Below are 27569 nucleotides of genomic sequence, written 5' to 3'. Positions count from 1 at the left end.
CCAAGTTAGAGGCTTTGAGTTTGGGTTTAAATATTAACGACAACGTGTGGGCACCTAGGTGGCTCAGTCAGTTAAGGGTCCAACTCATTGGTTTCAGCTCATGTCATGATCTCAGTCTGCGAGGGTTTGAGCCCTGAGTCAGGCTCTGTGCTGACAGCGCGGAGCCTGCTTGGAATTCTCTCTGCCCCTCCTCTACTCATGCTTTCACACTCTCTCAAAATAAATAAACCTTAAAAATATATATATATTAATGACAATATGTACATCCTTAAACAGTTTCTCATTGTCTTTTGTCAAAACACTGTAACTTTTACACTTGCCAAAAGTTTTTTTTTTTTTAACATTTATTCATTTTTGAGAGACAGAATGTGAGTGGGGGAGGGGCAGAGAGAGATGGAGACGCATAATCTGAAGCAGGCTCCAGGCTGTGAGCTGTCAGTACAGAGCCCAACGTGGGTCTCTAACTCACGAACTGTGAGATGATGACCTGAGCCGAAGTCAGAGGCTTAACCGGCTGAGCCACCCAGGCGCCCCAAAATGTAATACAATTTAAAGCACTTCCTCAAAAGCCAACACTACTCTGGGATATCACTAACAAGACAATAATGAAATAAAAGATAATAAAGTGAGAATCCCAGAAAGACCAAGGACACAGTAAAGAAATAAGCTCCAGGAAGCTTCTCCCCTTCCCAGCTCTTACAAATCTGGCCCACACAAATTGTTAAGAACCAGATTTACCTTGATAGCATTGGCCTTCACCTGAGGCACCTCGGCCATCCTCTGCAGATGCTTTAGCAACCCCTCTTCGGTGAGGTCATTCTCAGGCAGAAAATACTGATAGACATCATACAGCAACCTCCACCTAGAGTCCCGTTCCATCCCAATGTCACATGGCGGAGGATTTGTGCCTCTAAAGTCAACCAACAAAATTGAACATCAATCTCTTGTGGTGCATGTCCCATCTATAAAAGGAACCAAAGGCTCAAATTTCCAACTTCTGCATCAATTCCAATTTTGGCATTGTGAAGAAAAGTAACATACTGAGAGGCAGTATGGCTAAATAACCAGATGCTAATAATGTCAGTCAGGCCTGGAGTGAAATGTAGCTTCGCCACTTGTTAGCTATGTGTGTGTGGGCATGTCACTAAATCTAACCCTTAGGGAACCACTCTATAAAATAAAAACACCACCTCTTCTGAATAAAACTGTTAGGATTAAATGGACAAGAAGATATAGCATTCAGCACTATGGATGATGCACAAACAGCATTCAAATGTTACTCAATGTTAGCTATCATTACTATTAAAGTAAAAACTAAGGCAGAGTTTTAATTAATATAATAAAATCTTTACGAAAAGATACGGGTGTTTCATGGCTTCAGAATGCTTTCCATATTCAAAACTCTTTACAGAAACTAAATGTACGTCTAAGCTCACAATAGGACTCAACATCTGGCTCTTCCTAAGAATGGAAGGGGCCAATGTTAATTGTGACAGCTTGAAGTATTACTTACAATGCTTAAATTACCTCCATTCTGAAAAAAAGAAAAAGTGAACAATTCAAGTTTACTAAAGAGAACCATGAATTTTGAGAGTTTACCGAATCTACATAGTAGCTGATCATGTATGTCCTAAAAGCAGTTTTAGGAGACAGGAAATAGACATACCTTGCATAGCCAAGGTTTGCTGGGGCAAATTTAATAGTTGTCTCAAAGAAATTATACTCCAAGTAAATGTTGGGATCAATATCTAAATCAAACTCCAAATTACAGCCTCCAGGGATAGGATCTGGATGAAAAAAGGTAAGTTACTCAACACAGAATTCTTATATATTCAAATCATACTCAGGAAACCAGAACTCTACTCTTATAAGAACTTCCCATAGAGAAGCTAAATAAATATAATAGAGCTTCTGGTTTTACACTACCACATGAACTGAGATTAAAGAAGGAAAAGTTAATTGAGGTTAGCAAGCAATTTCTGTAAAAGGGTGTGATTGGGAACATTTCAGGTTTCACACACCTGGCCATTTCTGTGGCAACTACTGAACCCTGCCCTCATGGCACGAAAGCAGCCATAGGCAGTAACGTAGGCAAACACGGCCATTTCTAGTAAGACTTTATGTACAAAACATGCAGACGCTGGATTTGGCTCATGGTCTATGTTTGCCAACCCCTGCTCTAGAGTTGAAAAGGTCTGGAAACAGATATTCTTGAGCTGGTATCCAAGAATGGGCTCCAGGGGTCCCAAGAACACCCTGAAATTGTATGCCAAGTGTCGAATGTGTGCATGTCCTAAGGAGAGAGGTTTTCGTTAGATTTTGAGAGTCTACAAACCCACAAAAAGAGCTTAAGAACCCAGGGATAAAGGGGAAAAAACACTGCCAAAGAGAAAAGGAACTCCACAGTAATAAAGAAAGGGGTGTCCACTTTTCACATGCTTCTTTCAACAGGAAGAAAGATGATGTCATCCTCAGTGCTGAAATAGTCTGTGTATATAAAGTAGTAAAAATAAAAGACTCTCAAGATCACATATCAGCATTTGGATATTTAATTAAATACAAATTTTGGGTATTCCACTTACATTAATAATGTGGCTAAAACAGCTCTTTTTTTCTCATTAGGAATCCTATTCATGCCCTTCAGCATGACAAAACTTAAGTCACTTGACATGAGCTCAACTCTATATGAAGAACTGTATATGGTGGACTCAAATGGAAAGGTTGAGATAAGACAGATCAAGGTAAACCAAGTTCAAGATCTACAAGATCTCAATTTCACACACTCATCCGATCAATCACTCCCATGGTTGGGTCCTGGTTTCCGTAAACTGATGGAATTCTGGTGGTTGACTTCCCCTGGCCAGTTCTGTAATGGAGAAACTGAACGTGTGCCTATGTTTCAACATTGCTCTTCTTTCATACTCTCCTTTTCCTGCATTTACAAATCTTTACCACACCCAAGAAAAGGATACGGATTGGAACGGAAGCCGTACTGTTCGTGATTTTTCTTTATACGCTGTCCTCGATAAAAAGTCAAAGGCTCTGGTTTTCCTTTTCTAAATAAATTACCCTTTGCTACATATAACACAAGGAGTGGTCGAAATTTCCTCACCTCACCTTCACTCCTCAAGCACTGTAATCTAGTTTTCATCCCCATTGTGCCACTAAAATGAGTGTCATTAAAGGCCACTGCTGACTCTTCACTGCGCTATCATATGGACACTTTCAGTCACTTCCTTGACTCCTCTTTAGTCTTATGCTTATTCCTCAGCAGTTAGCATCCCCCGAAACAGTGCCCGACATGTGGTAGGCACCTTGAAAGTATCTGCTATTATGTTTTCCAGATAAGTCTCTAAGTACATGCCTAGACAATCTTACTCACTTCTCTGCCCTATGCCCTTCCATCCAGATGTCCTGTAAGCATCTCAGATTCACAGTGTTCCTAACTGTAGTCACAACTACCCCATCTTTATCACCTAAACCAATCCAGCATCACAACTCTATCTCAACCCTACCTATTTTGCATCACTATCTCCCAGCTAGCCAAATGGGAAGCCTACGTTCCTCCTTTTCATAATCCATAACCACTGGCCATTGTGTCTTATCAGTGCTACTTTCCAAACACCTTCTCACTTTGAGCACTTAAAGGTATGCTGAGTCTTGACTCTGCTATGCCCTCTCCAAATACTCCCCACACTGCTTCTAGAGTTAATTTTCGGATAGCTGAAATACAGATCATTCCTCTGCTTAAAAGCGCAATGCTCCTTCAGAATAGAATGTAAACCTTAAATTGTACACAAAGCCCTTCACACTCTGGCTCCAGCCACACCCAATATTCTGCCATTCTCTAAATACTCTCCATTCTTCTCCCATGCCTTCCTCTGCCTGGAATAATCAGGTAAAGTGTTAAGGACGGTACCTTGCCTTTCTGTTAATGCTTTTTCAAGGGCTCCTTAAATTTTTTTTTTTTTTTAATTAATGACTGCATTCTCCTATGCTCCTACCTGGGCTTTCAATCATCATGCTCTGATTCCTTTGCTGTTAAAATCTTTCATCCAATATACTGTACTTGCAATAAACACTTTTAAAAGGATTATAGTTTCCCCTGAATTTTCATGAAAAAGTTCCACAATCTGGAGAGTAAATAGAAAGTCGAAAACAGGAAGGTTACCTCTTTCTGAATAGGAGAGTGGAATGGCCATGTTTTGGACAGGCTCAGCATCTAAAGTCTGCAAATACAAAGTGCACATACTCTGCTCTGGTCTAAGAATGAAAACCAGTCCTTTGTCAGTGCCTGTCCCTGAGGTATTGGGAAGGAGAGTCTGCAGTAAGGTAAAAAAGAATCATCATGAATAAGGAGTTGAGCAAAATATTTAAATTCCAGACTTGATCTAGTATGCATGTCCTATTTCAAACTTTCTCAAAACAAGAACAAACACAGACCTTCCTTATATAATTAAAGAATTCTTTTCATGTCTATATATGGGTGCACACACGTACACATGGAAGAACTATTGAAGTATATGACCTTTGATAGGAATAGCAGATGCACAGTGAAATTCTCAAGTTTTTCAATTCCCCAAATTAAGATTTCCTATGTAAAGTACTAAGACTACTGTCAAAAGAAAAAACAATTCAGTAGAGAGTTTGGTGTCCTTTATTCAAGGAAAAACAACCCACAGACTGGGGGAGAACAGTGCCTTACAAGCAGTGGAGCACTGTTCCTGAGGCACTGGGGGCAAAAGTGAGTTTTATAGCTCACTTTGGCTAGGACGTCAGGGATTTCCTTATAAAGGCTAGCAGGTCCTTTTTCCTAAAGCTAGCTAGCTAAAGCAGAGTTGTAGCACTGTGACTAGCATGCTAGGTTTATCTGACAGGAGAAGTGCAAGTTGACTCAGGTTTAGACTTGTGATATGAACCGGGCCAGTGAGCCAGCCTCCATCTCGTAGGTCCAATATACAAATTAACTATCAATACAAAGACAAAAAGATGAGCACTGTCCCTAAACTGGAAAGTTTTTTAAATAAAATGAGCTAAAACTGACATATTATAAACTACACATAAAGAATACTATAGGGGCACCTGGGTGGCTCAGTTGGTTAAGCATCCGACTTTGGATCAGGTCATGATCTCAGGTCATGATTTCGGGAGTTCAAGTCCTGCTTCAGTCTCTGTGCTGATAGGGCGGAGCCTGTCTGGGATTCTCCGTCTATCTCTCTCTGCCCCTCATCTACTCATGCTATCTCTCTCTCAAAATAAATAAGCCTAAATAAGTAAATAAAATGCTATGTAAGTACTGATATACATAGACACTTGTGGAACCATCATCACAATCAGGATTATCCTCCTTATTCTTCCACTCAACCATTCCCTAACTCCATCCCTTCACCCCAACAATCTGGAAAGCTTTTTGTTTTTTGTTTTTTTAATTTTTTTTTTCAACGTTTATTTATTTTTGGGACAGAGAGAGACAGAGCATCAACGGGGGAGGGGCAGAGAGAGAGGGAGACAGAATCGGAAACAGGCTCCAGGCTCTGAGCCATCAGCCCAGAGCCTGACGCGGGGCTCAAACTCCCGGACCGCGAGATCGTGACCTGGCTGAAGTCGGACGCTTAACCAACTGCGCCACCCAGGCGCCCCTGGAAAGCTTTTTGAATAACAAAATACTAAGTTAAGAGGTAGTAGATTCAGAGCGTTTTCTTAAAGCTAAGAAAAAGCGAGGAAAAAGCGTCAGATGGGTTTCAACTTGACAAGCCTAAGGGAAAATGACTCAAATACTAATTGAGGAACTGCAGAGTCAACAGTTTCAAAGAACCACCTGCTCTGATGACCTAAAACAACCCAAAGTGCCACACTTCCTCCGGAAGGGTATTGGAAACAGACACTATTCTCTTCACACGGACCACTCATCTTTAGAGCTATGTGCAATTCTGGGCATCAGTTTCTCAGGAGTATAAATAGAGTGACAACTATGGCCCATCCAAGAAAGGAAGATGATTATAATTCAGGATAACTAAAATCTGCTCTACATAAAAACGGAGGCCCAACATGCTGTTCATTCAGGCCACTTCAGTCACATAGTTATGTGGACATTCCTTTGTCCAAGCTGTTTCCTCAAACGTAAAAACATGCATTAAGACTACTTTGTTGAGCTGTTGTGAGAATTAATTACATGGAAACCAAACACAGGGGTTCCTAACTAGGAGCCGCAGAGGCCCAATGAATTTCCAGAGGTGCCCATGAAATTATACAAATGTATCCATGTTTTGCTGGGTAGAGGGTCCAGAGATTTCAGTGGATTCAAAGTCCATGGCCCCAGAAGGGCTTAAGAATCATCGACTTAGCCCCTAGTAAGCATGCAAAAAAAAAGTAAATCCCTTTTTTCTCAATCCTTTCTCTTCTTTCAAATGTTGTCTTTGCTCTGATGTTATTAAAGAAATCATGTGTGTAGCATTTTACTATGTCTCCTATGAAAGGGCCTGAATAGGAAGTTTCCTTTGGATTTTAGTGCCAGAAAAAAAAACTTGGTTTCCCTGAGGAACTGGCGTGATTTTTCCTTCTAAGAAAGTTAAAACATTTAACAAGCTTTGATCTCTGCTCTGGCAAAATCTGAGTGGGGGTCATAAACACCATTAACTCTTGCAATTTATATAATTTATTCCTTCTTCTCCTTGATCAAACTCTTTCATTTCTAGCCTATTAAACTACCAAATGCACTATCTCAAAACCTTTATGGCAGGGAAAAGAATGCAAGTATACCAAATATTTAGTATGAAAGGTAGTATGACCAATGCCTACGGAATATATATGAATTGGACTAAGACCACTTAGTTTAGCAAATTTCAGAATATTAAAAGATAGGCTTATAACAATAGATAGGCTTAAGACGAATAAAAAGCAGCATGACTTCATACATGCTGAAATGCATTTATTAGTGCAAGGGGATCATATAGGCTGAATAAAAATAGATTTATAAAAGGTTAATGTAAATGGCAGTTCCTTAATGAGTTGAGCAAATCTAGGGCATCTGAAACACTTCCCAAAGGTGAGGCTGAGGTTAAAGGGTTTAGTGATGATCTCTGAAATAGAGTCTTAAATGCTCCTGGAAGCACAGCACTAGGCTAGATGACCTGGGTGTTGAGCTTCTTTTGTTTCTGTGAGATTCCAAAGAATAAAGTTGAACCTACAAGTGTCTTAGTAATCTTAGTAAACACTAAATGGCTGCACAATGACGGAAACCCATCAAAACGTATTCAGAGGTAAAAATCATCAAGGACCCAAGAGAGTAAGAAAAGGTGAGAAATCACATGCAGATAGGAGACATCTGGCAGAGCCCACCCTTCCCCCCAAATTCAGCACTCTCCCACCCCCTCTTTAAGTCAGAGGTCACCACACTCAAGAAAGGCCCAAAATGGGGCGCCTAGGTGGCTCAGTCAGTTAAGCCTCTGAATTCAGTTCAGGTCACGATCTCACAGTTCATGAGTTCAAGCCCCGCATCGGGCTCTGTGCTGACAGCTCAGAGCCTGGAGCCTGCTTTGGATTCTGTGTCCCTCTCTCCCTCTCTGCCTCTCCCCCTCTTGTACTCTGTCTCTATCTCTCAAAGATAAATAAACATTTAAAAAAAAAATTTAAAAAAAAAAAAAAAAGGCCCAAGACACACAGACACATGCCTCTTAGCCAGTCTAAATCACTAAGTTGACTGGATCCAATCTTGATTTTTTTCTTTTAAGGGCATAAAGTTAAACATAAAGAGGAATGCAATTCTCATGTTTATACTAAATACAAGACCCTCAAATATGGTGTTTAAGAAATAACTCTCTGTACTTACCTTAGAAAAAGAAATTGTTGTATTCTGATACTGTGAGTGTATTTGGAAAATAAGAAAAGACACATTGCTGGAAATATGACGCAAAATGGCATCCTCTGGAAAGGGCCTGTTGAGCTCGAAGTATCTAAACTTCCCTACAGAAAATTCAAGAAGACCTGCAATGGGAGAAACATTTCATTGTAACATCTGAACCTGTAATATCAATTTGTAGAAATCACATACGTAAACATACATGCATTGCTTATTTTAATTCTCAAAAAACCTGGGGAGATAAATAATATTACTACTCCTATTTTACCGATGACGACAAATTGGCTTAAAGAGGGGAAGCAGCTAGTAAATGGTGGAACTGAGAAAATGGAAGAGAGGTGTTTCAAAAGATGTGAGCAATACTTAGAGTGCTGAGGATGCCTGAGGATGTTCAAGAATGCCCAAGGTGTCCAGCTCCTCGAACCCAGAAAAATCTCCCACTGCAGCAGCGATAATAATTATTCAAAATAGAGCCCTGGGGGGCACCTGGCTGGCTCAGTCAGTAAAGCATGAGACTTCTGATTGTCCTGATCAAGCCTTTTGTGGTACAGAGTCTACTTTTAAAAAAATTCAAAAAACTAAAAAATTAAAAAACAAGGGCCCCCGAGTTTAAGGTTTAACCTTGAGGAGGTACTAACAACTATGAATACACGAGGTTAAAAACAGAACTTGGAATGCCTGGGTGGCTCAGTCAGTCGGCCAAGCATCCGACTCCTGATTTCAACTCAGATCATGATCCCAGGGTCTTAGGATTGAGCCCTGTGTTGGGCTCTGTGCTGAGCAGGGACCCTGCTTGTGACTCTCCCTCACACTCCCTCTGTCCTTCCCCCCACTTGTGCTCTCTCTCTCAAAAAAATAAACTATAAAAATAAATAAAGTAGAAAAAAAGATTTAAATTTAATAAAGATGAAAGAGTTGGTGAGATAGATTATAGGTCACTAGCATTCCATAGTGGAACGGTTTTATTTTAAAAGGAAATTAAAGTCAGTGGGTGGCAAAGGAGAATACCCCAGACATTAAATAACTTCAAACCCATTTTTATGTACCATTTCCCAAATGGGCTAATTTTCAACATTTTTTTTTTTAATACAAGTACTACTTCTGGATGATTAAAAAAAAAGACTAACAATGGCTAACCAAAAAAGCTGAACAGAACATACAAAGAATCCTACGATGAGATCAAAGGTTACTCTCCATAAATTCCCCAAATTCCACTGATGCCATTATATTACCTCCATAACTTTTTATAAGTGATAGAAAAAAAGTGATTTGTAGTTATGATTTAATTTCTAAAACTCCAGAGAAAATTTTAATACTGGTAACAATGACAAATGAAGATGGTATATTTCCTTCTATTTATGTTACTGGAAACACATTTTACATTTTATGTAGAACAAAACAGGTAAAAATATCAGGTAAAATACAGGTAAAAATATCAGGACGTATTTAACAAAATCTGGGTAGGAAAGTCTAGAAAATGTGAGAGAGTTTTTTGTTTTCCTTTTTATAAAGGGAAACAAGAAAAAATTTTTTACATTTTCCAGGCCTTCCCATTATCATGATTATTTTATCAGGAAACCAAATTATACATAAAATTAAGCGGATCTCAGTAAGTGGCCCTAAAAACATTGCATGTAATGTATTTTGCTCCCATCTATCCTGTCTTCCAAGTCTTAAAAATGTCCACAAATTCTAGCCTGTCAAACTAAAAACAGTATGTTTGTTTTCCCAGGAATTAATTGGATTTCCATCATTTAACTATCTGTCCAAAGCACTCAATTCATTTTTCACTTTGCATTTAACTCCAGTGTGGTTAACATAACAGTGTTATAGTAGCGTCAGGTGTAGCACTCAGCTCATTTACCATCCTGCCTCTTCTAGTAATATTTCCAGTCTTTGTATTTGTTTGTTTTGTTTTAGTTTTTCCCTTTTCTTCCCCATTTTCTCTATTTGACAAATATTTATGAAGTACTTCTGGACTACTTGCTCACCTACTGGGTACTGTGACCAAAACTGGTACAAGTAAATTTGTAAAGGTTACCCAAGATTTCTGTAATTGTCACTAAATTTGCCCCTAAGTATATCTTAGAAATGGTTTTGATAATCTGTGTCGATCTCCCCTTACACAGGCCTTGAATCAAGACTCTATGCAGAACCTTTAGAAGCCCTGGAAGAGATTTTAAATTTTTTTTTTTTTTTAACGTTTATTTATTTTTGGGACAGAGAGAGACAGAGCATGAACGGGGGAGGGGCAGAGAGAGAGGGAGACACAGAATCGGAAACAGGCTCCAGGCTCTGAGCCATCAGCCCAGAGCCCGACGCGGGGCTCGAACTCACGGACCGCGAGATCGTGACCTGGCTGAAGTCGGACGCTTAACCGACTGCGCCACCCAGGCGCCCCTAGAAGCCCTGGAAGAGATTAAAGATACCACCTAGTGAAGTCCTGTGTCAAGCTTTTCTTAGCCTTCCCTTAACCTATCACACAGGGGTGAAAATAAATCACAACTCAGAAAGACTTGGAAAACCAAAGTTTTCAGTGCTTTAAAAGGCAGTAAGGAAAGACAGGACCACAGAAATTGAAATACATAATTAAACAGCTGGTAACTTAAAGTAAATAGGCGTATTGAAAGTAGGTATCCTTGTGAGTATATGAATACATATTAATTGATTTTTCGTTTCTTCACACATATCACTGGTTATCAAATTTCTGTAGTGACAGTGAAAGGTTCTTATCAGAAAGAAACTGCACAATTTGAAAAACTTCCATTTTTTTTTTTTTAATTTCCATTCTTGATGGCACTCAAAACACAGGTTCTACCTCAACACTTCATCTCAAATTTATAAAACAGGAACACACCCCAGATAAAATGATGACACTCTCAACACTCTTGTCACTCATTTTGTTTTTCCTGTAAATTGGTAATATTTGTCCAGACAATATATAACCCTTATTATAGAAAGGTAAGAAATGTAGAGAAAATCAATACCTCCATCCAAGTATACTGTGCAGAAATAATCACTATTAACACACTGATATACATCTTTTAGGACTTAGATATCATGTAATATTTCTATCTACATAGATGGAAGAAGAAATATAAATATGTCTGATACAGCCCATTTAATAGGACATACTTATCTCTGAACATCAATACAAATAATTCTAGCTTTACCATTTTATTTTTATTTTTAATTTACATCCAAATTAGCTAGCATTTGGTGCAACAATGATTCCAGGAGATTCCTTAGTGCCCCTTCCCATTTAGCCTATTCCCCCTCCCACAACCCCTCCAGTAACCCTCTGTCGTTCTCTAGATTTTTGAGTCTCTTCTGTTTTGTCCCCCTCCCTGGTTTTATATTATTTTTGTTTCCCTTTCCTTATGTTCATCTGTTTTGTTTCTTCAAGTCCTCATATAAGTGAAGTCATATGATACTTTTCTCTGACTAATTTCACTTAGCATAATACCCTCTAATTCCATCCACGTAGTTGCAAATGACAAGATTTCATTCTTTTTGATTGCTGAGTAATACTCCATAGTATATATATACCACACCTTCTTTATCCATTCATCCATGATGGACATTTGGGCTCTTTCCATACTTCGGCTATTGTGGATAGCTCTGCTATAAACACTGGGGTGCATGTGTTTCTTTGAAACAGCACACCTGTATCCCTTGGATAAATGCCTAGGAGTGCAATTGCTGGGTCATAGGATAGTTATATTTTTAGTTTTTTGAGGAGCCTCCATACTGTTTTCCAGAGTGGCTGTACCAGCAGGCATTCCCACTAGCTTTACCATTTTAAAAGTTATATAATATTCCATTCTGTATGTAACCATTAATTATTCAACAAATCCCCTACTGATGAACATATAGGTTGTTACCATTCCAGCATAAATAGAAAATAATAGTTGTTTTTGTGAAAGAGTCTTCTAGAAAGCATATACACATATCAGGCAGTAAAACCTATTTGAGGTTTTTACTGTGACAGTGTTAACAGATCACCTTTGATCTTCAATGGTTAAATTACCTAAGAAGTCTTGTTCTCATTTAGAAAATCAGAAAGAGAACAGCCCATGTGAAAATATATAATGATCAGGACCATAACATTAAGTTACAGTCTCTGCTTCTGACTTCAATAAAAACACCTGGTTATAACTTTCATCTATTACTTCCTGGATTTCCAAAAGTTATGAAAAGATGACATCTCACTCACCCTCTTTCCCTAATCAAATACCGGTAGCAAGAACCAGGCAGATGCCAGATAACAAAGGAGACACTGCATTCATATTTTAAATAACTGATCACTTGACAAAATAAGTAGGGGTATTAAAATGAGGTGCCTCTGGGGGTGTATTGTAAATAATTTTTTCTTTGCACGCTTTCAAATTTTCTATAGCACTCCTAAGGTGTCCTTATTAGAAGGAAATTCTCATACAGTGGTTATCCACCCTGGCTGTGTATTACAATCATCTGGAGGTGCTTTTTAAAAACTATTGCTGCCTAAGCCCCTATCCAGACCAGTTAAATAAAAATCCAAGGGGTTAGGGTCCAAGTGTCAGTTAAAAAACATTTATTGAAATAATATACATACAGGGGCACCTGGGCTGCTCAATTGGTTAAGTGTCTGACTCTTGATACTGGCTCAGGTCATGATCTCAGGATTCAGTTCATGGGTTCAAGCCCCATGTCAGGCTCTGTACTGACAGTTCAGAGCCTGTTTAGGATTCTCTCCCTCTCTCTCTGCCCCTCCCCTGCATGTGTGTGTGCGTTCTCTCTCTCTCAAAATAATAAACATTAAAAAAAAAGAAAGAAAGAAAGAAAGAAAAGAAATAACATACATAAAGAGAAGCGCACATAGTTTACACTGCCAGGTGAAGAAACAGCATTCTACCATCTTAGAGGTCTTGTGGCCCGTTTCTATCACTAAGCCTTCCCTCCGGCCCAGAGGTACTGTGATCCTAACTTAAAACAAATTGATGGGCTTTGTCTGTTTCTGAAATTAGGTGGAATCATACAGGATGAATTCTTTTCTTTCTAGCTTTTTAAAAATCAATACCATCTGTGAAATTCATCTAAGCTACTACAAGTAACCACGATTTATTCATTCTCATTGTTATATACTTCTTGAAAGGAATAAACCACAATTTACTTATCTATTTTTCGGTAATCAACATTTGGATTATTTCTAGTTTGGAGTTATGAATTATAAAATGAACTCCATACATTTTTTTGTACGTCTTTTGGTACACATATGTACACATTTCTATTGGGTAGATCATAAGAGTAGAATCATCAGGTAATAGGGTATACTTATGCTCTGCTTTAGTAGATACTACCAAAGAGTTACACCGCATGGTTTTGCCAATTCACACTCCATCGACCTGTGGAAGAGTATTCTGGCTGCCCAATAGTCTCACCAACACTTGGTATCATCTGTATCTCTTCCGGGTGCACAGTGGTATATCACTGTGATTTCAATTTGCATTTTCCTACTAAAGAGGTTAAGAACATTTTGGTTTGCTTATTGGCCATTAGATATTCTCTTTGTAAAAGGGTCTGTGTTCAAGACTTTCGTCCGTTTTATTTATGTAAAACAATTTTTTTAACGTTTTATTTATTTTTGAGAGAGAGAGAGAGAGAGAGCGCGCATACAGGGGAGGGCAGAGAAAGAGGGAGACACAGAATCCAAAGCAGGGTCCAGGCTCCGAGCTGTCAGCACAGAGCCCAACGTGGGGCTTGAACCCACAAACTGTGAGATCATGACCTGAGCTGAAGTTGGAGGCTCAACCGACTGAGCCACACAGGCACCCCAAGACTTTTGTCCATTTTAAAAATCAGACTGTCCTGATTGAATTTTAGTTCTTTATACATCATGGGTAAATCTCCCATTCTTGTAAGTTGCTACCTTTACATTAACAGGAGATTTAATTTTAATGTAGTCCAATTTCTTGGGGTTTTCTCTTATGCTTAGTCCTTTTTGTGTCATTCTAACCCAATCTTTGCCAACATATTCTAAGACTGTAAAGCTATATTCCCCATGTTAACTTCTACACCTTTGTTTTACCTTTGATAGTTAAGTCTAAAATCAATCTAAAATTTAAAAAATAAGTCTAAAATTGATTTTTATATGTGGTATAAGGCAGGGGGTTAACAGGTTCATGTTTCCATATGTATACCCAGTTGACACAGCAACCTTTATTGAAAATACCAGCATTTCCCTACTACTCTGCAATCCGACTTTTCACATAAGTCACCACGTTTGTTGGTTTGTTTCTGGACTCTGACTTGTATTCCAGTGGTCTATTTGTTTCTCCTAACACCAATATTACCTTGTTTTAATTTCTGCCCCCAAATTTGTTCTTTCTCTTCAAGATTATCTTGACTATTTTTGGCCATTTTTCATTTCCATATAAATTTCAGAAAGCAGTTTGTCAATTTCCACACACACACAAAAAAAAATTGCTGGGAATTTGGGATGGCAACGAAGGTATTAAGGAGAAATGATACCTTTATAACACAAAATTTTCTAATTTATGAATCTGCGATATCCCTCTACTTAGCTTCTCAATTTATCTCAAGAATGTTGTATGGTTTTTTTCTGTAGAGATCTTTACATATTCCATTATAACTATCCCTAAATATCCCATATTTCCTGATGCTACTGGAAATTCATTTTTTCTTTTAAATTTTAATTTCTAGTTGCCTAATCACCAATCTGCCTTTTTAAAAAGTTCTCCAAGTGATTGTAATGTTCATTCAGGTCTGAGGACTCCTAACACAATGTTTGATGAATTAGGAAAAGATAATTTTTTTTTCCTATTCTTAGTTATCTTTAACCTAACTTCTGTGTGAAAATCCTTTGTGAGTGTTACCTTGGCAATCTAATTGCCATTTCACAATTTTTATAGAAGATTGCATATTCACCAAACCATTTGTGGTTTGACTCTTGGCTATGCAGGGCTTTGTTTTATTTGACATTCTTGTGCCTAGTACAGTACCAGTCACATATTTGGCACACAATAAATGGTATATGATTTATGTCCTCAGGAAAGTAATTTACTTCCTCTGGGCCTCAGTTTCCCCACGGCAAAATGGAGGTCACATACTGCATACATCATTTGGCTGCTGAAAGTATAAAACACATAGGGAAAACAATTTCAAGCTGTCCAATGCTACACAATAAAATATTGTTATTAACTTCCATAAGCTTTCCAGTATTTCAGAAGCTCATCTTATTTAGAAAAAAAAAGAAAAAGACATCAGACATTCAATTTGGCCCTACCAATAAACTATACATGTCCAGCGTAAGCATCAAAGTGAGAAAGAGACTTCCACGGAGTGACAAAGAAAAATACTGAAAATCAAGACTTTAACAATACAGTCTGGCAGAAAATGCATTTAATTTCTACTCAAAGACAGACATGTATCCAAAATATATCCTGAATAAGTTAACAGGAACTTAACTTCTCCTCTAAGCCATCTGGAAAAGGATTCGCTAGCAACATTTTACGAGGCATAATTAGATCTTATGACTTTGGGAGTGGGAAGGAAAAAGACAGCACATCAAACGATATTACAGACAAATGGCTAACATGGAGACAGAGCACTCAGGCCAAGGCTCTCCTCTCAAAAACAATGGCTCGGCTTTTTCTGCCAAAGATGTTTTCTGCCATCTAACTAACCCACAGTCAGGCACTCTTTTCTATTGTTCATATGCCCCCTCCATTCTTACCCAGGGTAATTCTTCTTTCTAATAATTTCTTTCTAAAAATAGCTGCCTAATCCTAATCTTCTCCTTTCCTTTCCCAATCAGATCCTAAACTCAAACCTTAAAGTTATCCAACTCTATTTTTTTTTTTTTTTTACTAAAATTTACCTCTCTGTGCTTTGACACAAATTCTAGATCTGTGAAAGCTTAGTTGTCATAATTCTCTTCAGATGAACTATTAAAAAAAAAAACAGGTCAGATACTTAAGTTGGTTGGCATTCAACTGCCCCTCGCCATTTTTCATTTATGTCTTATGAATTTTCATTAGCCCCAGAAGCTGAAAGGACACACAGAAATGTACATACTACCTTTCACACTTTTTAAAAGAGATCATTTTCAACTAAGTATACAAATGGCCTGCTACCTTAAATTTAGCACTACGGATAACACAAACATAGGTATTAAATACAAAAGTACAGAACTAGAAAAGATGTGGATCACAGCCCTCCTGACTCAGGAGCCTTGATCAACTACAAATTCAATCTCTCAAATTCTCCACCTGTTAAAATGGAGATACCATCTCCATTACCTGCCTCATAAGGCTATTCTGAGGAATGAGAATTCACAGAATTAAGGGTAAAGTACCATACTAAACAGAATATTCTTATTGGAGGGCAGCTTTGTTGAAGTGGAAGGGCCATGCAAATTAAAACTGCAGCAAGACACACTTGGGTTCAAATATCACCTGTGCCCCTAGCAATTGTTCACCTGTGTATTAAGCAAAACCCAGGGCCTCAGCTTCATCCTCTGCCAAGCAAGGAGGAGTAATTTACCTCCTGGGGTTGTGAGGATTAAATTACAATGCCATGGAAAGCACCTGGCACATACAGCACGTGGTGAACGCTAGTGCCACATTATTAACAAGGCTATTTTTTCTGCAAAAATATAACGGCCCTTTTCAGCTCTGGCCTTAAGTCCTCTGCAGCGATTCTACGATTCAGTTTGCACAAGAGCTTTCCAAACATGAGCAGTGAGGAACACAACCACACTATTCAGAAAATACACTGGTTCAAAACTGCAACTGGTCTCTTAAGCTCAAAATAAAAGAATGTGATTAACCTCACGGAAAAGCACATGATTACCATCAGCCTAGCACAATTAGTGCTTTTTTTACGGTTTATATTAACAAACCACGAGCTATTCACCAAGCACATGCCCTACCATCCAAAGTCCCATTCTGGGTTTACTTTTCCTTTCACACTCCGCAATGTAAAAGCATCCAGATTTTGGAATGTAAAAAACCTCTGCAGCTAGGAGGGAACATCATTCATAGAGCCCTTAGTTCTGCACCAAACCTCGCTGTCCAAGGGCTCAGATATACCACTGGAGAGCAGAGGTGTTTTAATGTGTTAAATTAAACTTACAAACATGGCTTCTCTCAAAGGGAAATAAAAACGTGTCTGAACAGGAGAGTTACTTACCTCTCCCCATTTGCCCAGCCTAAATTAGGAGGTTGACGGTGAGGCCTCCTTAGCATCGAGTTTCCTTCTGCAGGAAAGGACCCTGATCCATTCCCACCGGGTCTGAACTCATCAACTGCCCTGCTACACGGACAGACCCCGAAGAGGGCTGCGACCTTGCAAGAAATGCAAAACCAACTTTGGGTTGCAGAAGTGAGGCGCCCCTGACCTTACCCTCGCTGGCGTTCCCGACGGCCTCGGCTCCACCGGTCACACCGGGTTTGGACGCCAGCATCGCCAGAACCAGCAGGCGAAGGAGACCCATGGCTGCCCGGGCCAGGCCCCGCAGCCTCACCGGCGCTACCCGGGGGCGCTTGCGCCGAGTTCCATCACTTTCGAGGTGCACACGCCGCACACCTGCCAGCCCCGCAGCGCCTGCGTGCAACGCCAGCGGTGCCTTCACCCGCAGTGAGGTTTCCTGTTCCGGCAAAAACCTCGCAGCCCCATACTGCGCCTCTCCCCGCCCCCCTTACGTCACCGCCGCGGGTACCCTCCACGGCCGGCGGAGACCGAGGGGCGTTTCCAGCCGGCGCGCGCGCCTCCTCCCGGCGCCCGGCGGCGTCGCTGAGCGCCGCTCACCCCGCGAGTCCCGACGTGCCCGCGCGCGAGTGGGGAGTCGAGGAAACCCGGGGAAGTTCTGTGGTGTAACCTGCACATCGCACTTTTGTATCTTTCCCGGTTACGAAAACCGCCGTTAGAGTAAAAAATAACTTTCTGTTGCGGGCTAACGTCTCCGGGCTCCTGTTCCCGTGTTTAACTGCCGTTTGCAAAAAGGGAAAACAGGAAGGAATCCGGTGCTCAAGACGCACAAACAATGGGGTTTCCCTTAGTTGTTCAGGCTGACGTTAGTATGAAAATGCAGGAAGGAATTGAATGTGTGCACGGATTAGTACATTAGTGATGAGCACCACATTTAAAAATAAAGTTTCATTTTCTCTAAGCGAAATATCCTCGAAATAACCCAACTTCCTCTCCCAAATTTTATATATGAGCAATGTTTAAAGTACAGTAGTCCATGTGACAGATGGCTCGTGAGCTGATTGTGGAATTACGTTTATAGACTCAGTTATTTGGGGGAAGATTGCTCTGTTTTCTCTTGTCTGCTCTTCAAATTTTTCATTTAGATATTTTAATGGGCAACTTTCTTGAAAAATACATATTCGATTATTCCACTACTAAATTAAAAACCTATAGCAATCACCATAATCCAAACAGGCACAACATTTTTCCCGTTTTCCCTCTTCCTGGTCCAAATGTTCATAACTTTGGTGGCACTGTCTATCCCTATGGTGTTTGTTCACTGCCCCAAATGCTCTCATTCCTGTAACCCTCAATAGATGAACTCTCAGGATGATAACAATTATAATAAGGGTAGCATTTGAATCAAAGGATGGATTTAATAAACTGATAACTTATTAACTGCACCCTATTGGGGAGGCAGGATTAGAACCCTATCTCACCCTATCAAAATGAAATCCTGAAGTACTAAATAAAACCATAAGGGAGTTAGAAGAAAAAAATGCTTTAAAAAAAACAAAAAAACAAAAAAACTTGATCTCAGAATGGAAGGAACCTTTTTTTTTCCCAAAAAGTTTATTTAAGCAAGAATCTATTTGGTTTTTTTTTTAATTTTTTTTTTCAACGTTTATTTATTTTTGGGATAGAGAGAGACAGAGCATGAGCGGGGAAGGGGCAGAGAGAAAGGGAGACACAGAATCGGAAACAGGCTCCAGGCTCTGAGCCATCAGCCCAGAGCCTGACGCGGGGCTCGAACTCACGGACCGCGAGATCGTGACCTGGCTGAAGTCGGACGCTTAACCGACTGCGCCACCCAGGCGCCCCTAAGCAAGAATCTATTTGAATCTGAACGCACCAAACAGGAAGTGGTTAGAAACATTCAGGGGAGGAAATTTTTTTAAGTTTATTTATTTATTTTGCGAGAGAGAGAAAGGGCACTCGTGCGCAAAAGTGAGGAGAGGAGCAGAGAGAGGGGAGAGGGAGACTCCCAAGCAGGCTCAGCACTCTGAGTGCAAAGCCTGGCTTAACTCACAAACCGTGAGATCTTGACCTGAGCCAAAATCAAGAGTCAGATGCTCAATGGACTGGGTCACCACCCAGGTGCCTCCTCAGGGGAGGAACTTTCTAAACAAAAAAAAAAAAAAAAAAAAGCAAAGGAGGAAACAATAAAGGAAAAGACTGGTAGATTTGGCTACTTAAAAATTTAAATTGGAGAGGGGGAGACGCCTGGGTGGCTCAGTTAGTTAGCCTCTGACCTCTTGGGCTCAGGTCATGATTTTGTGGTTTGTGAGTTCAAGCCCTGCCTCTGGGCTCTGTGCAGATGGCTAGAAGCCTGGAGCCTGCTTTGGAGCCTGTGTCTCCCTCTCTCTCTGCTCCTCCCCTGCTCATGCTCTCCCAAAAATAAATAAACATTTTAAAAAAGTTAAATTTAAAAAAAGTTAAAAGTTAAAAAAAAGTTAAATTTTAAAAAAAGTTAAATAAACAAAAAAAAAGTCCCTGGCGTGGCTCAGTCAGTTGAGTGTCTGACTCTTGATTTTGGCCCAGGTCATGATCTCACTATTGTGAGATGGACCCGTGTCAGGCTCCCTACTGAGCATGGAGCCTGCTTGGGATTCTCTCTCTCCCTCTGCCCCTTTCCCACGCGAAAGCATGTGCTCTCTCTCAAAGAAAAAAAAATGTTTCTCAAAAATCATGTTTTAGAAGACAACTGATTGTGAAGTATTTATGAAAATGCAAGTTACAAAGCAATAAATATATGTAGTATGAGCTTTGTCTTGTTTTCTTTTTATTCATGTTTATATGCACATATCTAAATGTTTATAAAAACATATCTAAATGTTTACTATTCTTAAATTTATTTATTTATTTTGAGAGAGAGAGAACATGAACGAACAGGGAGAAGAAGAGAGAGAGAGGGAGAGAGAAAGAATCCCAAGCAGGCTCCATATTGTCAGTGCAGAGCCCGATTTGGGGTTTGAACCCATGAAATGTGAGGCCATGACCGAAGCCTAACTCACGAGTCAGACACTTAACTGACTGAGCCACCCAGGCACCCCAACATATCTAAATGTTTAAAATAGTTATTCTGAGTGAATGGATTAAGAATAATTTTTCCACACTTCTGCACTTTGTAAAAAATTCAACATTGAACAGGTATTGCTTTGAATAAAAAATTTTAATTTTTAAAAGATATGTATAATTCTAAAGATTTTCTTATAAAAACGTTCAGGATAACAGTCCACCTTCCTGAGTAGGACACAATGGTTTTCATGATGTAGTTCCTGTCCACCTCTCCAGGTTCGTGCTGCAATTAAATTTAATTCCTCTATGTTAGCCACTGAATTAATTTCAGTTTCCTGAACTAACCCCATTCATTGTCTCCCCTTCATACCTTTGCATAGCAGTTCCCTTTGCCTGCAGAGGACAGCTGATGACAGATGTGTCAGCAATCAGAAGAGGGCTTTATTACCTTGGCCCTGAAATACTGTGACAGCTTGAGAAAAATATTGGCTGAGGTTCCTTGCTCTTGTCAGAGTTCCACTGGAAAGCTATGAATCAAATTGGCTCAGGAGCTTTGCAGGTAAGTTTCTCATGCCACGAATTGAAAGAAAATGCAAAAACTGAGAAGATTCCCAAACCCCAAATACAGATAACTAGAGCCTTAAAGTCTGCTTAAAATTTAGAAAAGGAAGGAAGAAAAGCAACTTATCCTAGATTTTTTTTTTTAGAAAACCCAAGATCTTGGATAGAGATGGGAACAGGGCTCCAGGGGAAAGGCAGAAAAGGCATTCTGTGAAACTTGCTCAACTCTTTTAACAACTTTTTTGTTTCTGTGGGTTACATTGTTTTGACAGTGTTTATTAAATATAATCCAATAAATGTTTACTTAGTAACTATTACATGGAAATTATTATGCTAGAAAATTTATTCATTTAGTCTGCAAATATGCATTCATTGGCTTCTATGTGCCATGCTAAATGCTGGGTGCTAGGTATTGGAAATACAGAGAAAATTAAAATGCTTCCTGTTCACAAGGAGCTCATGGTAGTGAGTTAGTGATGTATGAATAATCACACCTCGGGGCACCTGAGTGGCTTAGTGGGCTCAGTCTGACTCTTGGTTTTGGCTCAGGTCATGATCTCATGGTTCGTGAGTTCAAGCCCCAAACTGGGCTCTGCTATGATAATATGGAGCCTGCTTAGGATTCTCTCTCTCCTCTCTTTCTGCCCCTCCCCCACTCAGGCATGCATGCATGCATGCATGCATTCATGCACACACACACACACGTGCACACACGGCTCTCTAAATAAATAAATAAATAAATAAACTTTTAAAAAACGAATAATTACACCTCAATATGCCAAGTGCAATAACAAAAGTATAAGGAACAATTGTGATGAAGATTGGGAGCAATTAACTTAGTGTAGGTTTCCAGAAAGTTTTTCTAAAAAAACAGAAATGTTTAAAACAAGGTGAGTGGATGGTCAACAAGGGGATGAAGGGAGTCTAGTATACTAAATGTTTATTTATAGTATTTCAGCCCAGTGCTTGGAATGTTTTAGATGTTTAATAAATTGTGACTGAGTAGGTAATAAAGGTAGTTAAGAGTCTAGGATGTTAAGTTAAAGAGTTGTTAAAGATTTTTTTTTCTGAAAAAATAGGGAGTCACTACAGATTAAAAAAAAAAATCAAAGTACTTACCACAAGACTGGCTATGAGTTGATAATTGAAGCTGGGTGATGAGTGCATTCGTGTCCACCTTACTATCCTACTTTTGTATAGGTTTGAAACTTTTCATAATATGAAGCTTGGGGTGCCTGGCTAAGTCGGAAGAGCATGGACTCTTGATCCTGGGGTTGTGAGTTTGGGCCCCATATTGGGTGTAGAGATTACTAAAAAAAATAAATAAACTTAATATGTAATACTGGGTTTCTACTCTTCAACCCATATAATCAGTTGGGGATGCAAGAAAAGCAAATGAAAAAGCATATGAAAAAGTGTAAAAATCATAAAATGGAAAAAGGAGAGATCCATGTGAACTCCAGTAATTCTTAAATTGTACATGAAAAAGGTAAAACTTTAAAAGATAGAGTATAAATTAAATGATGGCAAAGAAATTGTTTTGACAAAGGTAAACAACAAGGAAAGAGATATACTAGTAGCTCTCAACTGGCAGAAATTTTGCCCCACAGGAGACATTTGGGAATATCTGGAGATATTTTGTATTGTCACAATTGGAAGGGGAGTTTGCTGTTGTCACTTCATGGGTAGAGGATAGTGATAATGCTAAACATTCTACAATGGGCAGGATAGCATTCCAGAAAAAATAATCCAGCCTAAAATGTCAATAGTGCTGCTGTTGAGCAATCCTGAACTAGATACAAAGGAGTGCTTTTGGAAGGTGGGTTTTTTTTTTTTCCTGAAGTCCACAGCTTCAAGGAATTCATAAACCCCTTTAAAATGTATGAAAAATTTCGAGCCTGGTCTGAGGAAAGGGTCCATAGCTTTCATCTGCGTTTATTTATTTTTGGGACAGAGAGAGACAGAGCATGAACAGGGGAGGGGCAGAGAGAGAGGGAGACACAGAATCGGAAACAGGCTCCATGCTCTGAGCCATCAGCCCAGAGCCTGACGCGGGGCTCAAACTCACAGACCACAAGATCGTAACCTGGCTGAAGTCGGACGCTTAACCGACTGCGCCACCCAGACGCCTCTCATCTGATTCTTAAAGGCTGGAAAAGGCTTACAGAGCCCAGGAAAGCCAAGGGTTCAGTGACTGTGGATGAATAATCTGATAACTTCACACAATATTATTGGGAGAGGAGGCTGGATTTGTTTGCTAAAGACAGATTACAGTGAACCTTAAAAACCAAGCCAAGATGGCTGTACATCAACATGAGGTCTCTATGGAGCTACTGAAGATCTGTAAGGAAGATAAATGACAGGACAATAACTGAGTCACAACATGAGTTGTCTTGAAGTGGTTCCTCTGCCGTGGGTGCCCAGGTTTTCTTCAATCAGGCCACAAAACAGTATTCTCCTTTATGGGCTCTTTCATTCATCCCTCTATTATCTAACCAGGCACCAACCCATGTTAATATTTCCTTCAAAACGAGCCTTTCTTCTTCTCTCATCAGAGTTAATAGCCTAGTCTAGGCCCAACCCATTTCATTATTGGAATTTCAAAGCCCTCCTCCTAATGAGCCCCTGGCTTATTCAAACCTAGCACCTAACATACTTCTTGGTACATGGCAAGCATTCAATAAGGTACACTCAACTGAGGGTGAGAAGAAAAGGTCAGTAACAAGAATATCCTACATTACAATTAAAACAAATTAGAGTTATCTCTTGTAATCCCATTATGGGGGGAAGTGCCTTACCTGGAGAGTTTCCTAATTAGGTCCCAGCAGGTATGTAGATTGGGGATTGAGGAGAAGTAGTGGTGAAGCAGAAGTAGAGCATCCCAGCTAGGGGTGGGGTAAATCCAACAAGCTGAGTTCTCAACGTATAATTTCCCCCACCCTCTCCCAACTCCAGTAGGGTAATCAGTAACAATCAGCCCAAGAAGGAAGGTGTATGAGGTTGTCTCAAGTCCACATACCAGTCATTTGCTGATTCCAGGCTCACTTGTTGCCAGACTATCCTCAGGCTACAACTTTTCTTAGATACTAAGTTTCTCTCTGTCTTTCTTTAATCTCTACACCCAACATGGGGTTCAAATTCAGAACCCGTATATTAAGAGTCACACATGGGGCCCCGGGGGGGCTCAGTCGGTTAAGCGTTGGACTTTGGCTCAAGTCGTGATCTCAGGGTTGGTGGTGTCAGCTGTGCGGACAGCTCAGAGCCTGGAGCCTTCTTCGGAACCTGTGTCTCCCTCTCTCTCTGCCCCTCCCAGGCTTGCACTGTGTGTGCCTCTCTCTCAAAACTTAATAAACATTAAAAAACAAACAAAAATAAAGAGTCACACACACTCGGACTCAGCCAGCCAGGCTTCCCAGATACCAAGTTTCTACTACCTTCCTTCACACTTAAACCCTCAATAGATGTCGAGGCTAAGTCTAAATTGCATACCGTACCTGTTTAAAAATTGCCCCTGCTCTACCTACACGTAAGGCTTGTTTTCCAGGAACCTCCACTCTCCACTCCACTAACCTTCTGTTCCTCTCTGTCACACGAACGAGGTGCTTATTAGTTACCTACAGTCAAACCTTACCTCTTAACTCCAAATGCTCCTCTTCCGCCTCACCTTTGCCCATGGAAACCTTCCCTTTCCATCCATACTCTTCCAACACAGTCAATACAGCTCGATTTAGTATTTAATTGTTTCGGACGCTTTCCAGCCCATGTGTGTCAGCTCACCCAGCACACCCACACTGAGAATTAAAGCACGCACCCCGTCTCCAACTTAGGTAGCGCTCGCCACCCCCCCCCCCCCCGCCAAAGCGACCGAGAAGGCACCCTAACGCAGCCAAGATGGCCTGGTGAATTTTAATTTGGATTTTTTTGAAGTTAAAATCGGTATCGCGACCCCCCAAATATTTTTGAGTTGCCTACTGTGTACATGTATTGTGGTCCACCTGGAAAACCAAAGCAACTTAACGCAAATATTGAAGGCAATGCCTTAAAATGAATACAAGGGAGGATAAGGAAAATTACTTTTATTTATTTTATTTTATTTATTTTTTTGGAAAATTACTTTTAAAACCGCAGAATCTAACAATCTCTCCAAAGTGTCTAAAACCCCAAAGCCTCGAGAACAGTATGTTGGACCCAAAAACGAACGGACTCGGAACAATGATGAAATAACTCAAACTGCTCGGAGCAGAGCTCCTCCGCGGCTGGAGGTAGCCTAACTAAAGTCTCAGGAAAGTCCCGCCCGCCCTCTTCGTGGGGCGTGGTGTTCCTCTCGACTCCACCCCTTCCAAGAATTCTGCCCCATGATTGGCCCGACGCGTCCTGAAGTTGCCCAATCGCGGACGAGCAGCTGCATTAGCCTCCTTAGCTCACGGGAGGAACATGGCGGATCGCCTCACACAGCTGCAGGACGCGGTGAACTCGGTGAGCAATTTAGGTCTATTAGTCTCTGTCTTCTCCTTTCCTAAGGTGAAGCAAGAGAGCAAAAGGGGCCTGAAAAACAACCCCGCAAGTGGGGAGCGAACTGAGGCAGGGCTTCCGCAAAAAGCGCCGGTGGCGACGGCGTGAGGCGGCGCGGCGTTCTGGGAGGTTTGAGGGCTGCTGCCGGCGTTGCTGAGAGCTGAGGGAGGAAGCAAGCAGCCTCTTTCGCCTGAAAAGTAGAGCATCTCTCTACCAGGACACTTAGGCGTCACGGCCCTGTCCTGTTCTCTGGGAGCAGTTTTCTTTTATTGTCAGCACTGCTTACGAGATCACTTGTCTTTCGGGGGAAAGGGGACAAGCCGCAGAAGCTTTTTCTCTTACCAGTTTTGAGCCGCGGAGGAAAACCAGTGCTCTTGATTTATGGATCTTTTTCGTTAAATGTCAGCCAAGAGTATTCCTTCGCGAGGACTTTTCAGATTGAAGGGGGGAGTGATGGTGACGCGAGAAGTTTTGTTTTATCTTAGTTGCTTCCTATGGACAAAGAGTCTGATTCCATCTCTTGGCGACTCCCTAGCGTAAATTAGTTGGGGGAAAACTGACATCTTTATGAAAGTGAATCTTCTAGTCCTTGGATAGGTTCCGATTTATTTAAGTCATCTTTAATGTGTCTCAAAAAGCCTACTTCCTGTTAAGGGCCAAATCATCCCCTTTACTTTGATCCTTCTGATTATTTTTCCTATTGTGCCTAACTGGCAAGTGCTGACTATGCAAACTACAGGATTCGTATACTCATTGCCGTTAAGAGTTAAACAATTTCTCATCGGTAGTTCTATTTCTCATTGTCATTCTATTTATAATTTGATGTCCCAGGTAAACTGTCTGTGTAGAGATGATATGTTGACTGGAAAACCAAAGTGTCTGGTCCTTTGCCAGTTTTGTCCACACTGGAAGCTAAGAACTTGGGATTATTCTTACTCCATCAATCTTTATACACGTCAGGGGTGTGAATCTGCTTGTGAGAAACTGGTCTCCTAGTGCGTAAAATGAGACCTTTTAGGACTGAGAGGGCCAGCCCCTAAATGTTGATGAATTCACCAGGATAAATTCTACTTTACGGTGACTTGTCTGGGCTGCCGGCCAGCGTCCCTCTGGGAGATACTACTTTGAAGCTTTTGAAAACCCAATTGCAACGATGCTGCTGGGTAGAAATGTTATTTTAGGAGAAATGTTGCATATTCATGCATGTGTTATAACTGGAAAGATGATAGGGCAAAGTGAATACGGCCTTAACTCCAGGGTAGGCATGCTGATAATTGGATTTTGGAGAGAAACCTCTAGGTTAACTAGTGTGAACGCCTACTATGTATCCAAGCACTCTCATGTTTACAAAGAAAGACTCCTTAAGGAGTTTACAGCCTAATTAGAAAGATGTTAGATACTCAAGAGACATTTAGATAATGCAAAAGTAGCATGTGATTAGGTATTTATAATGAATCAAGTGTCTTTTTTTTTTTAATTTTTTTTCAACGTTTATTTATTTTTGGGACCGAGAGAGACAGAGCATGAACGGGGGAGGGGCAGAGAGAGAGGGAGACACAGAATCGGAAACAGGCTCCAGGCTCTGAGCCATCAGCCCAGTGCCCGACGCGGGGCTCGAACTCACGGACCGCGACGAGATCGTGACCTGGCTGAAGTCGGACGCCCAACCGACTGCGCCACCCAGGCGCCCCAATGAATCAAGTGTCTTAAGCTGAAAGTTGGAAGAGTGATATGAGCTAAATAGCTAAGAGATTAGCATTGATCTGAATAATAATTATTATTAAAATAACATGTTTTACACTCTGAGAACTCTGTGAGGGCAGAAACTACGTCTCTTGTTTACTCTATCGCTACAATGTTTATATACAGCGGTTGTCATAGAGTGGATTTTCGACAAATATTTGTTGAATCAGTGGATCTTGAGAACTTTTGAAGGACAGAAGAGATAGCCACTGTGTTGAATTATTTTGTGTGTGTGCATCTTCTCTATTCTGCAAAACAGTGTTGTAATGTGAGAATGTCCCTAATTTAAAAATGGAAAATAAACCCTATTCAGGTTGCTAGAACCAGAATTAGAATCCACATTTGTACAGTTTCTGAGCCCTTACTATGGCTCCATTACAAGTAGCAAAACGTGAGAAAAACAGTGTAGTCCGGAGTGAATTTATCACTAGTTAGGTATATATGAAGGAGTAGTAGAAAATGAATAAGTAGAGATGACTTCGATTGTTGAAAGCTTTGAAACAGCCTGAATCGTTGGAGATGAATCTTAAAGGCCATGCTGGGATGAGCTCAAAATTTTTAAGCAGGGTAAAATAACATAGTGAAGCAGAAAACAATGAGACTGTTGTAACAGTACTGATGTGAG

The 27569-nt window shown here is 40.4% G+C and overlaps 2 protein-coding genes across 5 annotated transcripts in view; one reads left to right on the top strand and one right to left on the bottom strand.

Annotated features, from left to right (window-relative positions):
• TM7SF3 (transmembrane 7 superfamily member 3) overlaps window positions 1-17471 on the bottom strand; it is a 35749-nt gene extending 18278 nt beyond the window's left edge. For both annotated transcript variants that reach the window (XM_040488598.1, XM_040488599.1), the window contains exons 1-5: window positions 17264-17471; window positions 7829-7983; window positions 4172-4322; window positions 1667-1787; window positions 739-910 (exon numbers count right to left, since the gene is read on the bottom strand). In XM_040488598.1, the coding sequence (XP_040344532.1) occupies window positions 739-910; window positions 1667-1787; window positions 4172-4322; window positions 7829-7983; window positions 17264-17354 (690 nt within the window). In that variant the 5' untranslated portion in view covers window positions 17355-17471. The remainder of the gene's footprint in view (window positions 1-738; window positions 911-1666; window positions 1788-4171; window positions 4323-7828; window positions 7984-17263) is intronic.
• A 7619-nt stretch (window positions 17472-25090) lies between these two features.
• Window positions 25091-27569, top strand: part of MED21 (mediator complex subunit 21) — a 9597-nt gene continuing 7118 nt past the window's right edge. For all 3 annotated transcript variants that reach the window (XM_040488596.1, XM_040488595.1, XM_040488597.1), the window contains exon 1: window positions 25091-25165. In XM_040488596.1, the coding sequence (XP_040344530.1) occupies window positions 25124-25165 (42 nt within the window). In that variant the 5' untranslated portion in view covers window positions 25091-25123. The remainder of the gene's footprint in view (window positions 25166-27569) is intronic.

This window comes from Herpailurus yagouaroundi, unplaced genomic scaffold, assembly GCF_014898765.1.
Source record: "Herpailurus yagouaroundi ecotype Mexico unplaced genomic scaffold, PumYag 166, whole genome shotgun sequence".
NCBI lineage: Eukaryota > Metazoa > Chordata > Mammalia > Carnivora > Felidae > Herpailurus > Herpailurus yagouaroundi.
Note: the sequence above shows the minus strand (reverse complement) of the source record. Positions and strands in the feature narration are given on the sequence as shown.